General features: G+C 39.1%; 2 protein-coding genes across 2 annotated transcripts in view; one reads left to right on the top strand and one right to left on the bottom strand.

The window, feature by feature from the left end:
* The first annotated feature begins 315 nt into the window (after window positions 1-315).
* Window positions 316-3,677, top strand: abitram (actin binding transcription modulator). The gene is made up of 6 exons (XM_061255356.1): window positions 316-627; window positions 971-1,022; window positions 1,248-1,377; window positions 2,416-2,492; window positions 2,788-2,857; window positions 3,145-3,677. The coding sequence occupies exons 1-6, from the start codon at window positions 558-560 to the stop codon at window positions 3,280-3,282; spliced, it is 537 nt and encodes a 178-aa protein (XP_061111340.1). The 5' UTR covers window positions 316-557; the 3' UTR covers window positions 3,283-3,677.
* A 309-nt stretch (window positions 3,678-3,986) lies between these two features.
* Window positions 3,987-14,126, bottom strand: part of ctnnal1 (catenin (cadherin-associated protein), alpha-like 1) — a 70,076-nt gene continuing 59,936 nt past the window's right edge. The window contains exons 11-19 of the mRNA XM_061255355.1: window positions 12,664-12,814; window positions 10,878-10,915; window positions 10,720-10,770; window positions 10,174-10,328; window positions 9,258-9,306; window positions 8,529-8,585; window positions 7,672-7,791; window positions 6,049-6,132; window positions 3,987-5,223 (exon numbers count right to left, since the gene is read on the bottom strand). Of these exons, the coding sequence (XP_061111339.1) occupies window positions 5,059-5,223; window positions 6,049-6,132; window positions 7,672-7,791; window positions 8,529-8,585; window positions 9,258-9,306; window positions 10,174-10,328; window positions 10,720-10,770; window positions 10,878-10,915; window positions 12,664-12,814 (870 nt within the window). The 3' untranslated portion in view covers window positions 3,987-5,058. The remainder of the gene's footprint in view (window positions 5,224-6,048; window positions 6,133-7,671; window positions 7,792-8,528; window positions 8,586-9,257; window positions 9,307-10,173; window positions 10,329-10,719; window positions 10,771-10,877; window positions 10,916-12,663; window positions 12,815-14,126) is intronic.

Here is a 14,126-nt window from a genome sequence, read left to right as displayed (position 1 = left end):
TCGCGAAGTGTTTTGGTTCCCATCCAAGTAGTATCGGGATCAGTAAATTGGAGCAGGTGAATATGGACCAAATAGTACTGTCAAGATTTTGTCATGCGATGGAAAAAAATTAACTTTGGGAATGCGTATGATGTTGTCATTTATAGAACAAATACTTTTACTTTTAAAATGACACATAGTTACTGCTTTCAATCTGCATAACTTAGCAGTTCTAACCCCAATTAAGGTTATAACGTTTAATTAATTTAATTAATGACATATATAACAGGCGTGGAAGGGAATTTATTTAATGCTAATAACGAGCCTACCTTGGATTATAAAAAAAAGAAATTTGAGTTACCTACACGGAATTATATGAAGGTCGGACATGTTTTAGTGTGACAGGCTTTTCGTTCCGGTCTGTGAAAACGTTAGCGAAACATAAGCGCAAGAGCTTCATACATGAGCCTTGAGTTAGTTTAGTGCTCAGTTTATTCCAGTCAAATGATTGGCTAGCTAGCTATGTTTATACTTTCTTAGACAACTCAATCTAGTTATCCGTAATTCCTTGTTTTCCGATGGAAGGTGTTCAGCATAGAGAGACCCCGTCTGTAATCGACCGATATTTCACACGTTGGTATAAAACAGGTATGTTATGTGGTGCGGTGACACTTTGTTGATTCCATGGTAGCTAGCTAGCATGATTGTAATTCATTTTCAGGTCGTTTGCTTGGTAGTTTGTTTACTTTATTTTTTTTTAGAAACAACTTTATTTCACATATACTATTTAAAAGTGTTCAGTAGACACGTTACTGTCTATTTAGCGAAGCTAACGTTGGGAATCATTTCAACATATGCTGCTTTTAGCCCAGCAGCATACATTTGACTGGTCAGGCAACTTGCTATTGTACATTGTATTGTGCTATTGTACACAAGTGACCACGAACTCGTCTGATTGAATGGAACGAACGAATTTGACATTTCCACTTAGATCTCAAGGGAAAACCATGCGAGGACCACTGTATCCTGCAACATTCAAACAGGTAGGTACAAACCATACACATGCACTGACCAGGGCATGTATGATCGTGGCATGCTCTTAATATCATTTTGGAACAATGAAAGGAAGAAAGGCCACTCGCTGCTATTTTGAAAGACTGCTCAGATGCTTTCATCTGCCATTTTCAATTCTATTTGAGTTTGGGTCAGCATTGATGATTAACAGCATTGATTGCTTGCATTATTTAATTCTCTCTTTTTTTGTGCAGAATCTGTGTGATCACACTGGCAGAATCACACCCCATCCTACAGAAAAATAAAAGGATTCAAAGTATCACTTACCAGATCAGTGCAGGTTGTAGTCGTCTTCAGAACAAGGTGTCTGGGAAGTCCAAACGAGTAGGTAGTCATGATGGGCCATACCCACACCACATATCCAATACTAAACCCATGTGACAAGATTATTGAAGTCCAAATTATGATATTTTCTTACCTACCAAAGCACAATAAAAGATGGTTACGTTGAATGATGGATATAGGTTATTCTGTCCATCAAGGCTTATTTGTAATGTTGTTTGGAGTACATCTAGCCCTATGTGGTTTTGAAAACTAAGTGAATCTGCTTCCACTATTGGACAATTGTATGTGAAATGCAGGTATTGGCACTATGCAATGCACCATAATCATGCAAGATAATTTACTATGTAGCAAACATTAACACTATGGCTCAAAAGTGCTGTTGGATATAGCTAACTAAGTATTTATGTATATAATTTCAACATGTCAGTGGAATTATGATTCAGATTATTAAATGCCTATAGACCTCATCCATAAAATCAGTCAACATATTTAAGAATATACGGTTCACTGATTGCTACTAAATAAATAAAATTAAAAAAACATATTTTGGTTTGTCAAACCTTGTCAAATAGCACACAATGAACACCCCTAGAGCAACCTAAACAGATGAGATAAGATCCAGATCCAGACTTTGGTCAATGATTGCACCCATGTTTTTTCATGTTGTGCACACTAATTTGGGGCATCTAAATAATTGTGCCTTTCATTTCCCAGGGTTTCAACCCTGTTCTGAATTAAGCCAGACTGTTTGCTTCTTTGTTGTTGTGCATCTTTGATGGATAGTTTCACAACTAACTCCCTTGCCTAGAGAAATCATTGAAGTCCCAACACCAATCTATGGTTGACTCCAATTCACATGGTGTGCATAGAGTAAACTATCTAACAAGCTGGATATCAAGATGCTCTTAACTTGTATATCAGTGTTATATAGAATTTAATGTAAGAATATTGGGAATCTTATCTGGTGATGCACTTAACTCTATAGGCTTGCTTTTCCTGCTCTTTTTAATTTTCTTTACTTGTGTTAAGTTCTCAAACATTTATCCAAGGTAACATAATGTATGTTCATATCTCCAGGGTGGCCAATTCCTGACAGAACTCGCTCCGCTGTGTAGAATCACAAGCACAGATGGGGAGGAATATACCATTTTCAGGTGAGACCATTTTGTTTCCGGACTCTTCAGGATTGCACGAGCCGCAGGGAACAGTACATATAGAAACTCCTTGTGCTCCAGTAGCTTTTGTTTATGGCCAAATCTGCAATGCTAATGAGTCTTGTTAAATTTATATGTTAATGAAGTACCTCTGGCTACAGAGAATGGAAACTAATGAATTTTGTCTCCTGTAATCCTGTTTCGGGGGCAAAATACCCAAGGAGCACTTTTTAAAAATGAATTAAATGCTTTTTTCCACCACTGCAAAATAACATTTTGCTATCTCTCTCCTCAGCTGCATAAGAGGCCGTCTGTTGGAAGTCAATGAGGATATACTCAAGAGGCCAAACCTCTTACTTGAAAAGGTGAACAAGCTGAAAATGAATCTCCCCTATGAGGGGAGTGCTGTTCTTTGCACACCTTACTTCATTTCTCAATGGGAATACTGCTTTGGTATGAGGAATTAATTGCATGTCCAATCTGCAGGCAATATATTTATAGAAATACAAAGGCAAATTGAAAACTTTTCTTTCAATTTCAGGATATCAGTTTGAGTGTGTATATTTGTCTATCTGTGCCATTTTCTATCTTTACCAATTTTCATGCATTTGACTGAAAATGATAATGTTCCTCACTTTGGCTCACCTGCCAGCCTTCCACAGAGGGCTACATTGCAGTCATCCTGCCAAAATTTGAGGAGAGCAAGAGCATCACTGAAGGCCTTCTGACCAGAGCAGAATACGAGGACGTTGTGTTAAAAAGAACCGGGGAGAATAAGGAGCCCTGCTGAGGAGAGTTGGAGATGAAAGGGAACGTTATCGTGCCGGCCAACATGTGCATACGGGAGGGAGGAGGGCCGTGTTTCTCCTTCCTGCCATCTCCAGGGATGGCCGAGAACTTCACCGCACCGGACGTCTCATGGCACAACAGCCATAAGCCATGAGTGTGTCCAACCGCATGGATTACATTTTCTTTGAAACATCGAGAACCGGTACCGTATATCATTTTTAAAGGAATGTGGAGCCCTTTACAGAGCCCTTTACTTTTGAGTTGAGAATGAAGATTTTTATGTTATAAAATGAATGTATAAAGTTTGGATAAGTGTGTTCCTTTTTTTTGTCATCAAAATAAAACTTACTGGCAAGGAGGGTGGCAAAATAAACAAGGCCCCTGCATTTTCATGCCGTTGCGTTTCCTTTACCCTTTTGTCATGTACTGAACAATGTTATCCAACAAGGTACTGTAGAATAAAGATTTGTTTTCCTGCTCAGATCAATGTAGCCTTTTGAAGATCTAACTTTATTTATAAGCACAGAAACACACTCTTTCCCCGCAAGCACATTCTTTCCCCGCAAGGCATTTGGTACTTTTCCATGTGAACATCTTTGGTTGCTGTGCGATATTATTTAATTATACCAATTTGCGTACATTGGAGAATATGAACAAAAAGAACATTTGTTTTGTGTACACAGAAGAAAAGACACATTCAGCCACTTGTTCTTTAAGAAAAAATAGTGTATATTTAGAATTTTGTTGGTTTATTAATCATTCAGATGTCAAAACAATTAATGGTCCAAAACTATATTCTGCAGACATCTGCAGTTCGGTAAATACATCTCATGGGTCCTTTCATTCAGTCAGGTTTTCTAATTTTCTGAACAGTTAACTCTTCACACTGTCCATTGAATGTTAGTACCAAAATATTACTCCCACTCATTTATCAATACTTCAAGTACCATAAAATACATTGCAGAGGTCCGACTGCAGCTTATACTCAAGGTCTTCGTTGGAAAGTACATTTCTGAAGGGAATGCTTCTCACAGGAAGAGGGTGTACTGGGGCCTACTTTTTGTGCTTGACCAAGTAGAATTTGTGCAGGGAAAAGAGGAAACCACAATACATATTTATGAAATAAAGTCAAGTGTGTCCGTCAAACAGCAGTAAAATGCTTCAGGCATTAAAATCGGTTAAAAGTGCTACTGAACTAGGTTGTGATGGAGGTATTTAAGACAATGGCCCAAGGCTTTCAATCGATAAGCCAGCCAAATGTGATAGAAGAAATAAAATTATACTATTCTTCTTTTTTGGTATTAAAATGCACAAGAGACAACCCTACCAGATGGGTTTCATACTAATTTCCGATCATTATCAACAATTTTCATAAAATGGAAGGAGTGCCAGATTAACCAGGTGCCTTTCATTTGTGAAGAAAGATCCTTCTGTACCAACAGCATGTCCGGGGCCTATTTAAAAGCTTCCATCAGCTCGCAGCTAAACAGACTTTTTTAAAGGAATTCATTAAAAAACACCCATGTACAGATTGCATGCGTTCTTCTCAGTTGTATTTACGTGATGCTCAGTGCTCAGCAGTGATGACTGGACAACGCTACAAAGGTACCACAAATAGATGGATGTGCGAACGGCACTAAATGAGGCTAGCTTGGCCGCAACCGATTCTGCGAGTGAGGTTCTATGGCACCCCCTGGGGGAGAAAGGTGGGAGATGCTCTGCAGTGAAGGGGTTCAAGTTCATAAAGCCAGGGCAGGTCAACAGTGATGATGCTAGGCTACTTGCTCTCTAGGAAGGTGAGGTTGGCCACGTGCTGCTCCAGAGACTTGACCCCAAAGCCATTGGCGTTCTTGTTGTCCAGAGGGTCGTCACGCACTGGGGTAGGCAGCTGCTTGTCCGCCCAGCCCTGGGGAGACTCCACACTGCTACGTTCAGACTTATACTGCAAACAAAAAGATGAGGAAATCTACTCAATGACCAGGTGAGGGAGCTAACACTAATTTGGAACAGGTATTGTTACACATTGTAATACAATTTAAGATGAGAATAAAGTTAAGCAAGAGATGATGAATACTGTACCATGCACATCACTGATGACACATTCATTTGCCTTATAATACTATTGAACAAGTAATGTTTTGTCTTTTTTGTGTTAGAAATTCAATAACTTCAGAATTGAGAAACTTAATGCAATAATGTTGGGGTAAAATCTATCTTGAGATCTACATAGCTCATGCCATTTTTGCTAGTGCATAGGAATTCAGTCCTATTTTGGTTAAAAAAAGATCTGGCATTCAAGATTGAAAAATATGCAAGTTGTGTGTACTTTACATTATGCTCTATGAACCTTCATGAACATATTTTCATTCATTCATTCATTCATTCGCACTGGAGACTGCTAGTTGACCTAAAGCCATTCAGCCAGATTTTGGCTCGGTTCTCAACCAAGTCCTAAGAATGACTTGTAAGCACTGTAAACATCCAATGGTAGGAACAGTTTCCGGTGTGATCTTTGCAAATGTAGCCCCCACTGTAACTACGGTATGACATCACAGCGTTTATGGTCATTACAGAAAACCTCTTATGGTGGGAGAGAGAGGTTTCATTAGGTCCATAATGGCAGGAGCAACAACAAGCAATCAATAGCTCACTGCATCACCGTGGTCAGCAAACTTGAACTTGAAACTTGAGTCATTATGATGACATGGGCGCATTGCTCACTGTGGAGTTCAGAAAGCCTCCAATTCCACTCGCAATCTGCTCTTACCTTCTTGATGAGCTTGTAGCAAATGGGTAGGAGGTAGACCACCACAGTCATAATGCTTTTGACATTCTGAATGGAGGCATCAACCTGAACAGGGCAAATTAAATTAAGTTTGTTAATGGGAACAGTAATTATTATTATGGCTGATTGTTAAGCATGCAGCAAAATAAGATACAATAATTATATATAAAAATAAAATATAGATTAAAATAGATTGTTGAGACAATTGTTGTGCATAGTCTTAAGAATTTGATGTATAATATGTTTAATTATGAAACTGAACAATTTTTCTATGTATAATGTAGGCAGAAAGGCATTTTGAAGTCCTTGTAACTCAAACATTTTCATGTTTATTCAGTATGTTTGCATATTAAAAGTAGTTCTGCTATTTTTCTTACAAGGTATACAGATGGTGTTTACTTAACTTTTAAATGACACCAAGCGTAGCCCAACCTACTGATTATCAACTGCAGCTGAATGCATTTTGGGTAGAAAAAAGGAACCACAAACAAATATGTAAACGTGTATGTAACCCTTCTCTCGAGCATATGCGGAAACCAGAACCGCACCGTGAGAGAGCCTGACACTCCAACACTGAATAATTTCTGTGAATACATTTTGCACTCGAAAGAAATTGCGCCAGCCAATTATCTCCACAGCAACAAACAAAGCTGTGCGGGACCTAAGAAGACCTTTGGCTGAAACCTTTGCTTCGTGCGAGTGAGGTAACGAGCTCCGACAGCCTGCCAGTGTGTGAGGACAAACAACGCTAAGTGAAAAGTCAATGACAGTTAAAGCACAGGCACGGATTTGCACTGTCTCTAATCCGCTCCATCTCTATAATATTCCAGCCTGTCAATCACGGAATATTAAGAGAAAATGTATTAGTAATTTGCTTACAAACAGGCAAATAAGAGCCAGATTAATATAGCATGTACTAGGTGAATCATTATTAGCGTTTATGGAGGAATGTGAGGTTACAATGCTGAGTGAAGCACACCAGGGAAGGCAGAATGAAAGGAGATGGTAGATGAAAATAATGTAGATTTATGACAGTACTTTGATTGGATGGGAGAAAGGCCGACTAAATTAAGATGGCACAGAGTTACGAGGAGTATAAAGTATATGTGTTGGATTTGAATCTTTACCATGACTATATATCTTTTAAAATGACAAACACTGAAAATAAAACGGCAATGAAAGCTGCCTTGGGGGACGTCATCTTGGACATTTTATTACACTTGTTTTTGGTGTGTGTGGTGTGTGATGTGTGTGTTTATTTGGCAGGTTGTATAATTACCATTTATGCAGGCTATATAATGTAATGTTTCAAAATAATTACAAACCTGGAATGCACTGTGATTACGCTCGCTGTATTGCAATAATCCTTCATGAGTGTTATTTATGAAATGCAAGTTAAATGTTTTGCAGCTATTATGTCGGCTACATAGTAATTTACACGTCAAGAATCCTTATTCATAGTACAGAGTTCCATCTGAAGAGTGCAGTGCGTGGCTGGTGACATTAATTATGTTGATATGGCATCTAGTCTCTCAAATTGTGCCATGGTGTCAGCTTCACAGCCGCATGTAGAGAAACAGGAACAAGAGAGCAAACATTCGGAACCTTCTGGAAAGTAGAACTCTTCCCCTGTACCACTGTCCTCCCTGTTAGCTGCAGCTGTTGACACAGAGCCACAAGCTTCTCTGTCTCTGGCACAACAACGGCCTTCTCATCATCTCCAAGCTGAAAAAAGAAGGGATACACTGAAAAGAAAGCAATCCCAGAGAATAGAGAACAAGTTCAAATTTGTGCTCCTTAAAATGGCCGACTCTCCCAAATTGTCACCGAAATGTAAAGAAAAACAACACTCGAGTCTATATATATATATATATATATATATATATATATATATATATATATATATATATATATATATATATATATATATAGACACACATAATACCTAAATTATGATGCAAGTTAGAATTGTATTCTTATGGTATGTCTCAAATAAGCGCAGGATTAAATGCAAAGCCCTCTCATGGGGATTACGGTGGCTTTCCAACATTCCATCTTTCGCTTTTCCAACGTAAACTACACCCGCGTCGGGGGACCGCTTGCAAACTGGAAACGTTCGAGCAGAGTAAGCGACTCGTCAAAAACGTGGCAAAATGCTGCCCTGTGTTATTACTTCTTCTTTGATATCATCCTTATTTTTCTTTTGCGGTCCCGGAGGAGTGATTTTAGCAAACTGATACCTGCTTTTCCACTTTCTCTGGAAAGATGGATGGAGGTCATTACCGGCTGCCACTGAGAGACGTTTAATTAAATCCAGGGACAAGGGCTCGGAGGGGCGCAACGGGAAACACGATTATTATTTACCGTGTCAGACTCGGAAGAGAAGGCATTAAGAGAAGGGGAGAGATGCGGTGTGGCTTTAATGATTTTAATTTCCTCGCCGTCATGATTTATTGCCGCACCTGAGAGGAGAAGACCTGGAGAGACGAAGACAACTGACAGCCCTCTTCGGAAAACACCTGCAAAAGATAGGCGAAGCAGATTAGGCTACTGATTATGATGCGGTGACACTTTCTGGATTTAATTTTGGCTAAACTGATGCAACAAACACACTGGAAATTAGCTGGTCATAACTTTTCTCATGTAAGCTTCACTCGGACGAGTGCCGTCTACCGAAACTTATTTCCGGCAATGTCGGACAAGACAAGGTTTCTCGCATCAGCCTGTAACGGACTTAAGGTTCTCTACCTGCAATCTACCAGCTGTTTCAAAACATAGTTTGTCAAACCATGCCAAGCTGAGAGCCGGTCTAAACTGGTCAACCAGCTGAATTATGTTGAGCTGGGAGCTGGTCTGGAATGGTGAACCAGCTATCAGCTGTTTCAAAACATAGCGTGAGTTGGTAAAACTGTGTCAAGCTGGGAGCTGGTCTGAACTGGTCAACCAACTGCCAGCTGTTCCAAAACCTAGCTTGAGGTGTTTTTTTGAGCAGGGATCATTCCCTCTTCGCAGAAGCGGGCAGGCGTATGGCTGTGGCCCTTTTTTAATAACCCATCGATCCTGCCAGTGACACCTCGTCTGCAGTTCCTGAAGCTGCCGGTTTCTAACGGCACCGCTGACAGTTTGCATTAGAATCCCTGATGGGCTCCGAGGTGGCGTAGTGTGGAAGCGGAAATGGCGGCCGACCGCACCTCTGCCTGGTGGAATAAATCCACGGTCGTCTTCAGGAGACCCTCCCCTCTAAATTGAAAAGAGAGTTAAAAAAAAATAAAAAAAAATGAATAAATATCCTCCATCCTGGAATAATGACAATCAATAGAGGATGTGGTCAAACACATTACATAGATTCAATCAAACCCCTCTGTCCATTTTCTCAAGCCGTGCAATAAATATCTGCCTTCTCTGTAAAACCACTGTTTTGCAGATTCATAACACTTTAGATTTACATATTTGTTTTAAAATATCATTATAGCTGTGTGCCCATTATAGCATATGCTTTTCTTAACAAACAAAATGATTGGTTTTTGTATGCCCAAGTAAAAAAAAAGATGCACTTTCAGTTGATAACAGTCAAGGCCAAATATAGGGTTGTGCAATATTGTGAATCTCCCTGTTGGTTAGCATCTGAAGAATACAGGCACAGTGCTATGTGAACGGGTTGAAGTGACAAGTGACAGTAATTGGGGAAGAGGCACAGTACTGTGTGAATGATAGATGTGAGTGTTGGTCAGTAATTGGGGAAGAAGCACAGTACTGTTTGAATGATAGATGTGAGTGTTGGTCAGTAATTGGGGAAGAGGCACAGCACTGTGTGAATGATAGATGTGAGTGTTGGTCAGTAACTGAAGAAGAGGCACAGTACTGTGTGAATGATAGATGTGAGTGTTGGTCAGTAATTGGGGAAGAGGCACAGTACTGTGTGAATGATAGATGTGAGTGTTGGTCAGTAATTGGGGAAGAGGCACAGTACTGTGAGAATTATAGATGTGAGTGTTGGACAGTAATTGGGGATGAGGCACAGGAACTTACTGTGTGAGTGACAAGTGACAGTAATTCGTAAAAAGGCACAGTACTGTGTGAAAGATAGATGTAAGCTTCGGTAAGTACCTGGTGAAAAGGTACATGGAGTAGGCCATGCTGGACATGCTCTGTGCTTGTCGGATTATCTCGTGCTCCTGGTCCTCCCATTTCTCACTCTCAGAGTCAACATCTGAGGTCAGCAGGCGAAGCTCCAGCCCCAGCTTGGCGATTGTAGTTTGCTCCTGAAAGAAGAGTCATTGCGTCTCATCAGCGGACCTGGGTCAAATACCTAACTGTTTGGACTGAAATACCTTTCTACACTTTACTGAGCTTATCTGGGCTAATGTAATGTAAAGAGCAAACCCTGCCTTCTGGTCCTCTTGGTTGACTCAGTTGGCTCAAGCGAAGATCAATCGAGCACAGAAAAGTATTTGAATCCAAAACAATTACGTATTTGTCCCAGGTCTGCTCATCAGACTGCAAGATCAGACTGTTATTTCTTTGTGTTGCAAATATTTGGCTGGTTATAAAATAAAATGCAAGGACTGGTGTCTTTGAATTATGTTACACAAAGGCCTGATGAACATACTCCTTTAAATAAACATTTCTTTTGAAGCATTTAAAAATATTTACCTCAGCGTCAAGCTTCACCGCCTTTATGGTCTTCAAGTTCGCTGAAAGTTTCTAGGAGAAAACAGAACACATCACAGTTCTTTCCTAAAATGGTGAAGAAACACTTATGTCATTTAATAAAAATGTGTTATTGTATCTTGTTTCATTCAGATACTTACTCCTGGTCTGGGTAATGACAAGCATGTTCTCTTATCGCCTTAAATAAAATGGGAAAAACAGTATTTTAGCTACTGACTGTTAGACAGAGGTAAAACATGACAGGTCATAGGTAATTTCAACCTCAGTTCAAAACATAAACCTCATACAATATGCAAGATGGTAGATGCTCAGGCAGCGCTCTTTCTATCTGGGATCCAGTGTGAAGTATGGTTCCAGCCAATATATCTGTAATCTCATTTAATGTAATTTAGTGTAATTATTAGCATACCCCACATACTTTGAGAATCTGTGATGACAGATCTTAAGAGTAGAGATAGCAGCCATAGACATGTTAAACTGTAAAAGATAGCAAAGTCAGTATGCCTCTTGCGGATCTGGTATGCCCGTTACAGCTTTTAAAGACACACAGCTGTTTTGTATTTACATTTTTTACACAACATAAGCTTTGGTGGTATGACTCATAAATCATCTGACTTCAGAGCAAAATAAACACATAAAAATAGTTCTGAACTGTGAACATTTATCCAATGTAAATCAAATAAAATCATATCAAATCAAAACTGTAAAAATACATTTTGATTTCATATGATTTTATTTGATTTAGATTGGATAAATGTTCACAGTTCAGAACTATTTTTTACATAACAAGCTTTGGTAGTATGGCTCATAAATCATCGGACTTCATAGCAAAATAAACACATAAAAATAGTTCTGAACTGTCAATATTTATCCAACCTAAATAAAATATAATCACATCAAATCAAAATGTATTTATAAAGTGCATTTTGCAAAAGTGTTTGTCATGATATACAGGCTCAGGCAACAACAGAAGTTATCCACGGGTGACGGTCTTACAAAATAACATCAAGAAGCCATGCCTTTTATCCAACCATACAACGTGAAGGTGATGACACGTGGACCCATTTATCAGCCATGTTTCAATGTTGTAATTAAAGTGGATATTTTATACTGCTTTGTATTATCAAAATGAGACTACCATATTTTCCCATTGTATTGGGTCTTTAATGCTCCTGCCAAAATGCTGGCAGACGATGAGTTTCATTAACTCCTCAAAAGCACGGGTAAACTATCCAAATCCAAAAACTTCACCAATGAGATTTATTACTCTTCAGTATAATGACTCTATAAGGCCTGCCTGGGTTACCGTTTGTGTCCCATAAAAACCAAGAGTGGCATGCTTTAGGGCTAGAGAAAGACTAAAATCTTTTGGTGGAGAAAAGCTGTTAAAATCGACTTGAATCACTGCATTGCCCATCACAAATTTATGTCTCTGTAGTTAACAGCACAGTGAAGAGAGATTTTGTTTGTTCTTTCCTGATGGTTACTACCAGTATGAAGTACACGGACAGACCTGACATAATGACAGAAAGACAGCCATACCTTCCATAGCGGTGCTTTTAATCCACTTAACATATACACATTCTCCAGGGAAATCTGACATTTCATAGGTAACCTTGAAAATGGCAGCATTATCTACAAAAGGATTATATAGCATCATTCAACAGAATTACTTAGTTACATGAAAAATACATTTCACTAAAAACACTAAAATGCGAATCACTTTTCACTGGAGGACATACCATGGGGTCAGTGTAAATATGAATACGAATTGTGGAAAATAATGAAATAAACCCTCGCCTGTGACTGAAACTTTTCTTGGGTCACGCAGAATTTACTGCGGTCTATAAACTGTTTTCCAGTCTTGAATAACCCAATCCTGTCAATGGCAGAGAGTGTAGGGGAAAGATATGGGGGGGGGACTACCTCTTCGTCCTTCAAACACGTCGTTGATTTCTCGAACCAGGGCCCCCATGTCGTTCAGCTGGGACTCCCAGGCCTCACAGAACACCTCCAAGTTCTCTTTGGCAATTTTACTGGATGGGTGGAGGGCCAGCGTCTGTGCCGCTGAAATGATCTGAGGACAACCAGGGAAAATGACAGGCCTGGATTTGCGGAGAATGGAACAAAACTCAATGTAAAATTAAAACGTGTTGCAAAGAACCATCCCAAAATCATGACACTCAACATATATGCTTGTATGGATGGTGCAAAAACAACAAGCCTTTCTGGAAAATAATAAGAGTGAATGACATGTATTCGCACTTATTAATGAATGTCACAGAAAAATAACATGGATTTTCCAATGATGCACAGTTATGACAAAATAATCTGGATAAAGTTTACAATTACAAGAACAACAGTTACTGTTGGGTATAAAGACCATAAATATATTTTAACAAGCATATAAGCATTATTATCTTTTGGCAAATAAGGGGACATGGACATCACATGATAAATTAAAGTGATGATTAGATTAATTTAGTCAGTTGTTAGAAAAGTACGTATACAAGAAAGTAAGAAAATAAGTATAGAAACAGACCAGGTTTAATGGTAATTGTACATATAGTTTGTTCTCTGCCTACCACAGTACAGCCTTCTGAATTCCTACCCTTACATTCCGAGATCTCCAAGCATAGCTAGGTTGCAAACATCCATGCTTGGAAGAGGTATGTATCCATGTCTACATATTTGGGTGATTCATTGCACTGGCAGTGGGAACGGCTTACACCAGAAGTAGTGCGACAAACACTGAGGAATGTGGAATACCATGGTACACCTTAATCTTCTTAAAACTTCATCTGGAGACACAATCACATTACAAGCATGGGGCAAATACAGTATAAGAACCACACAGTGTCAGTGATTTAGATGTTATGTTATTTTGCACAAAACATTAAATGTTATCTAATCAGTGCAATATTCACAGTCATTCGTTTGTAACACTGTAGAGAGTCACAATGTTAAAGCTTCGCTTAAACTTTCAAGCCCACTGATTGCACAAACTATGTCAACACAAAGTTAAAAAAGACTGATCAAACGTATTATGCTCATTCTCCAAAAAAAAAAAAAACGCTCAACAGCAGACAGCCCATGGTAATTATATTTAATTACCCACAATTTAAGTTAAGAGTTAACATCCTCATAAGCCTCATGTCTCTCCCACAATCCTTTACTTGGTTTGTCTAATCATTGGGAGCAGTCACTGCAGAGGTGAAGGCTGAGGTGATGCTCCGTATGCATTCCGACTATGGCTTCAAGTGATAATTAGCCTCGGCGACAGCCCATAAAAATGGAACATAATTACAAATAACAAGACAAAGGAAAACACTCTGTTCCTCTGGCAGAACACTAGAGTGGACTGTTATTAAGACTGGGCAAATTGACCG

The sequence above is a fragment of the Conger conger genome, chromosome 9 (assembly GCF_963514075.1).
Source record: "Conger conger chromosome 9, fConCon1.1, whole genome shotgun sequence".
Taxonomy (NCBI): domain Eukaryota; kingdom Metazoa; phylum Chordata; class Actinopteri; order Anguilliformes; family Congridae; genus Conger; species Conger conger.
This window is presented reverse-complemented; position numbering and strand designations above follow the sequence as displayed.

What these genes read in the sequence shown, in the direction of transcription:
- abitram (XM_061255356.1), top strand. Translation starts at nt 558, where the DNA reads ATGGAAGGTGTTCAGCATAGAGAGACCCCGTCTGTAATCGACCGATAT. An exon ending in TGTCTGGGAAGTCCAAACGA is followed by an intron (nt 1,378 to 2,415) that starts GTAGGTAGTCAT and finishes TCATATCTCCAG; the next exon opens with GGTGGCCAATTCCTGACAGA. An exon ending in CAAACCTCTTACTTGAAAAG is followed by an intron (nt 2,858 to 3,144) that starts GTGAACAAGCTG and finishes CTCACCTGCCAG; the next exon opens with CCTTCCACAGAGGGCTACAT.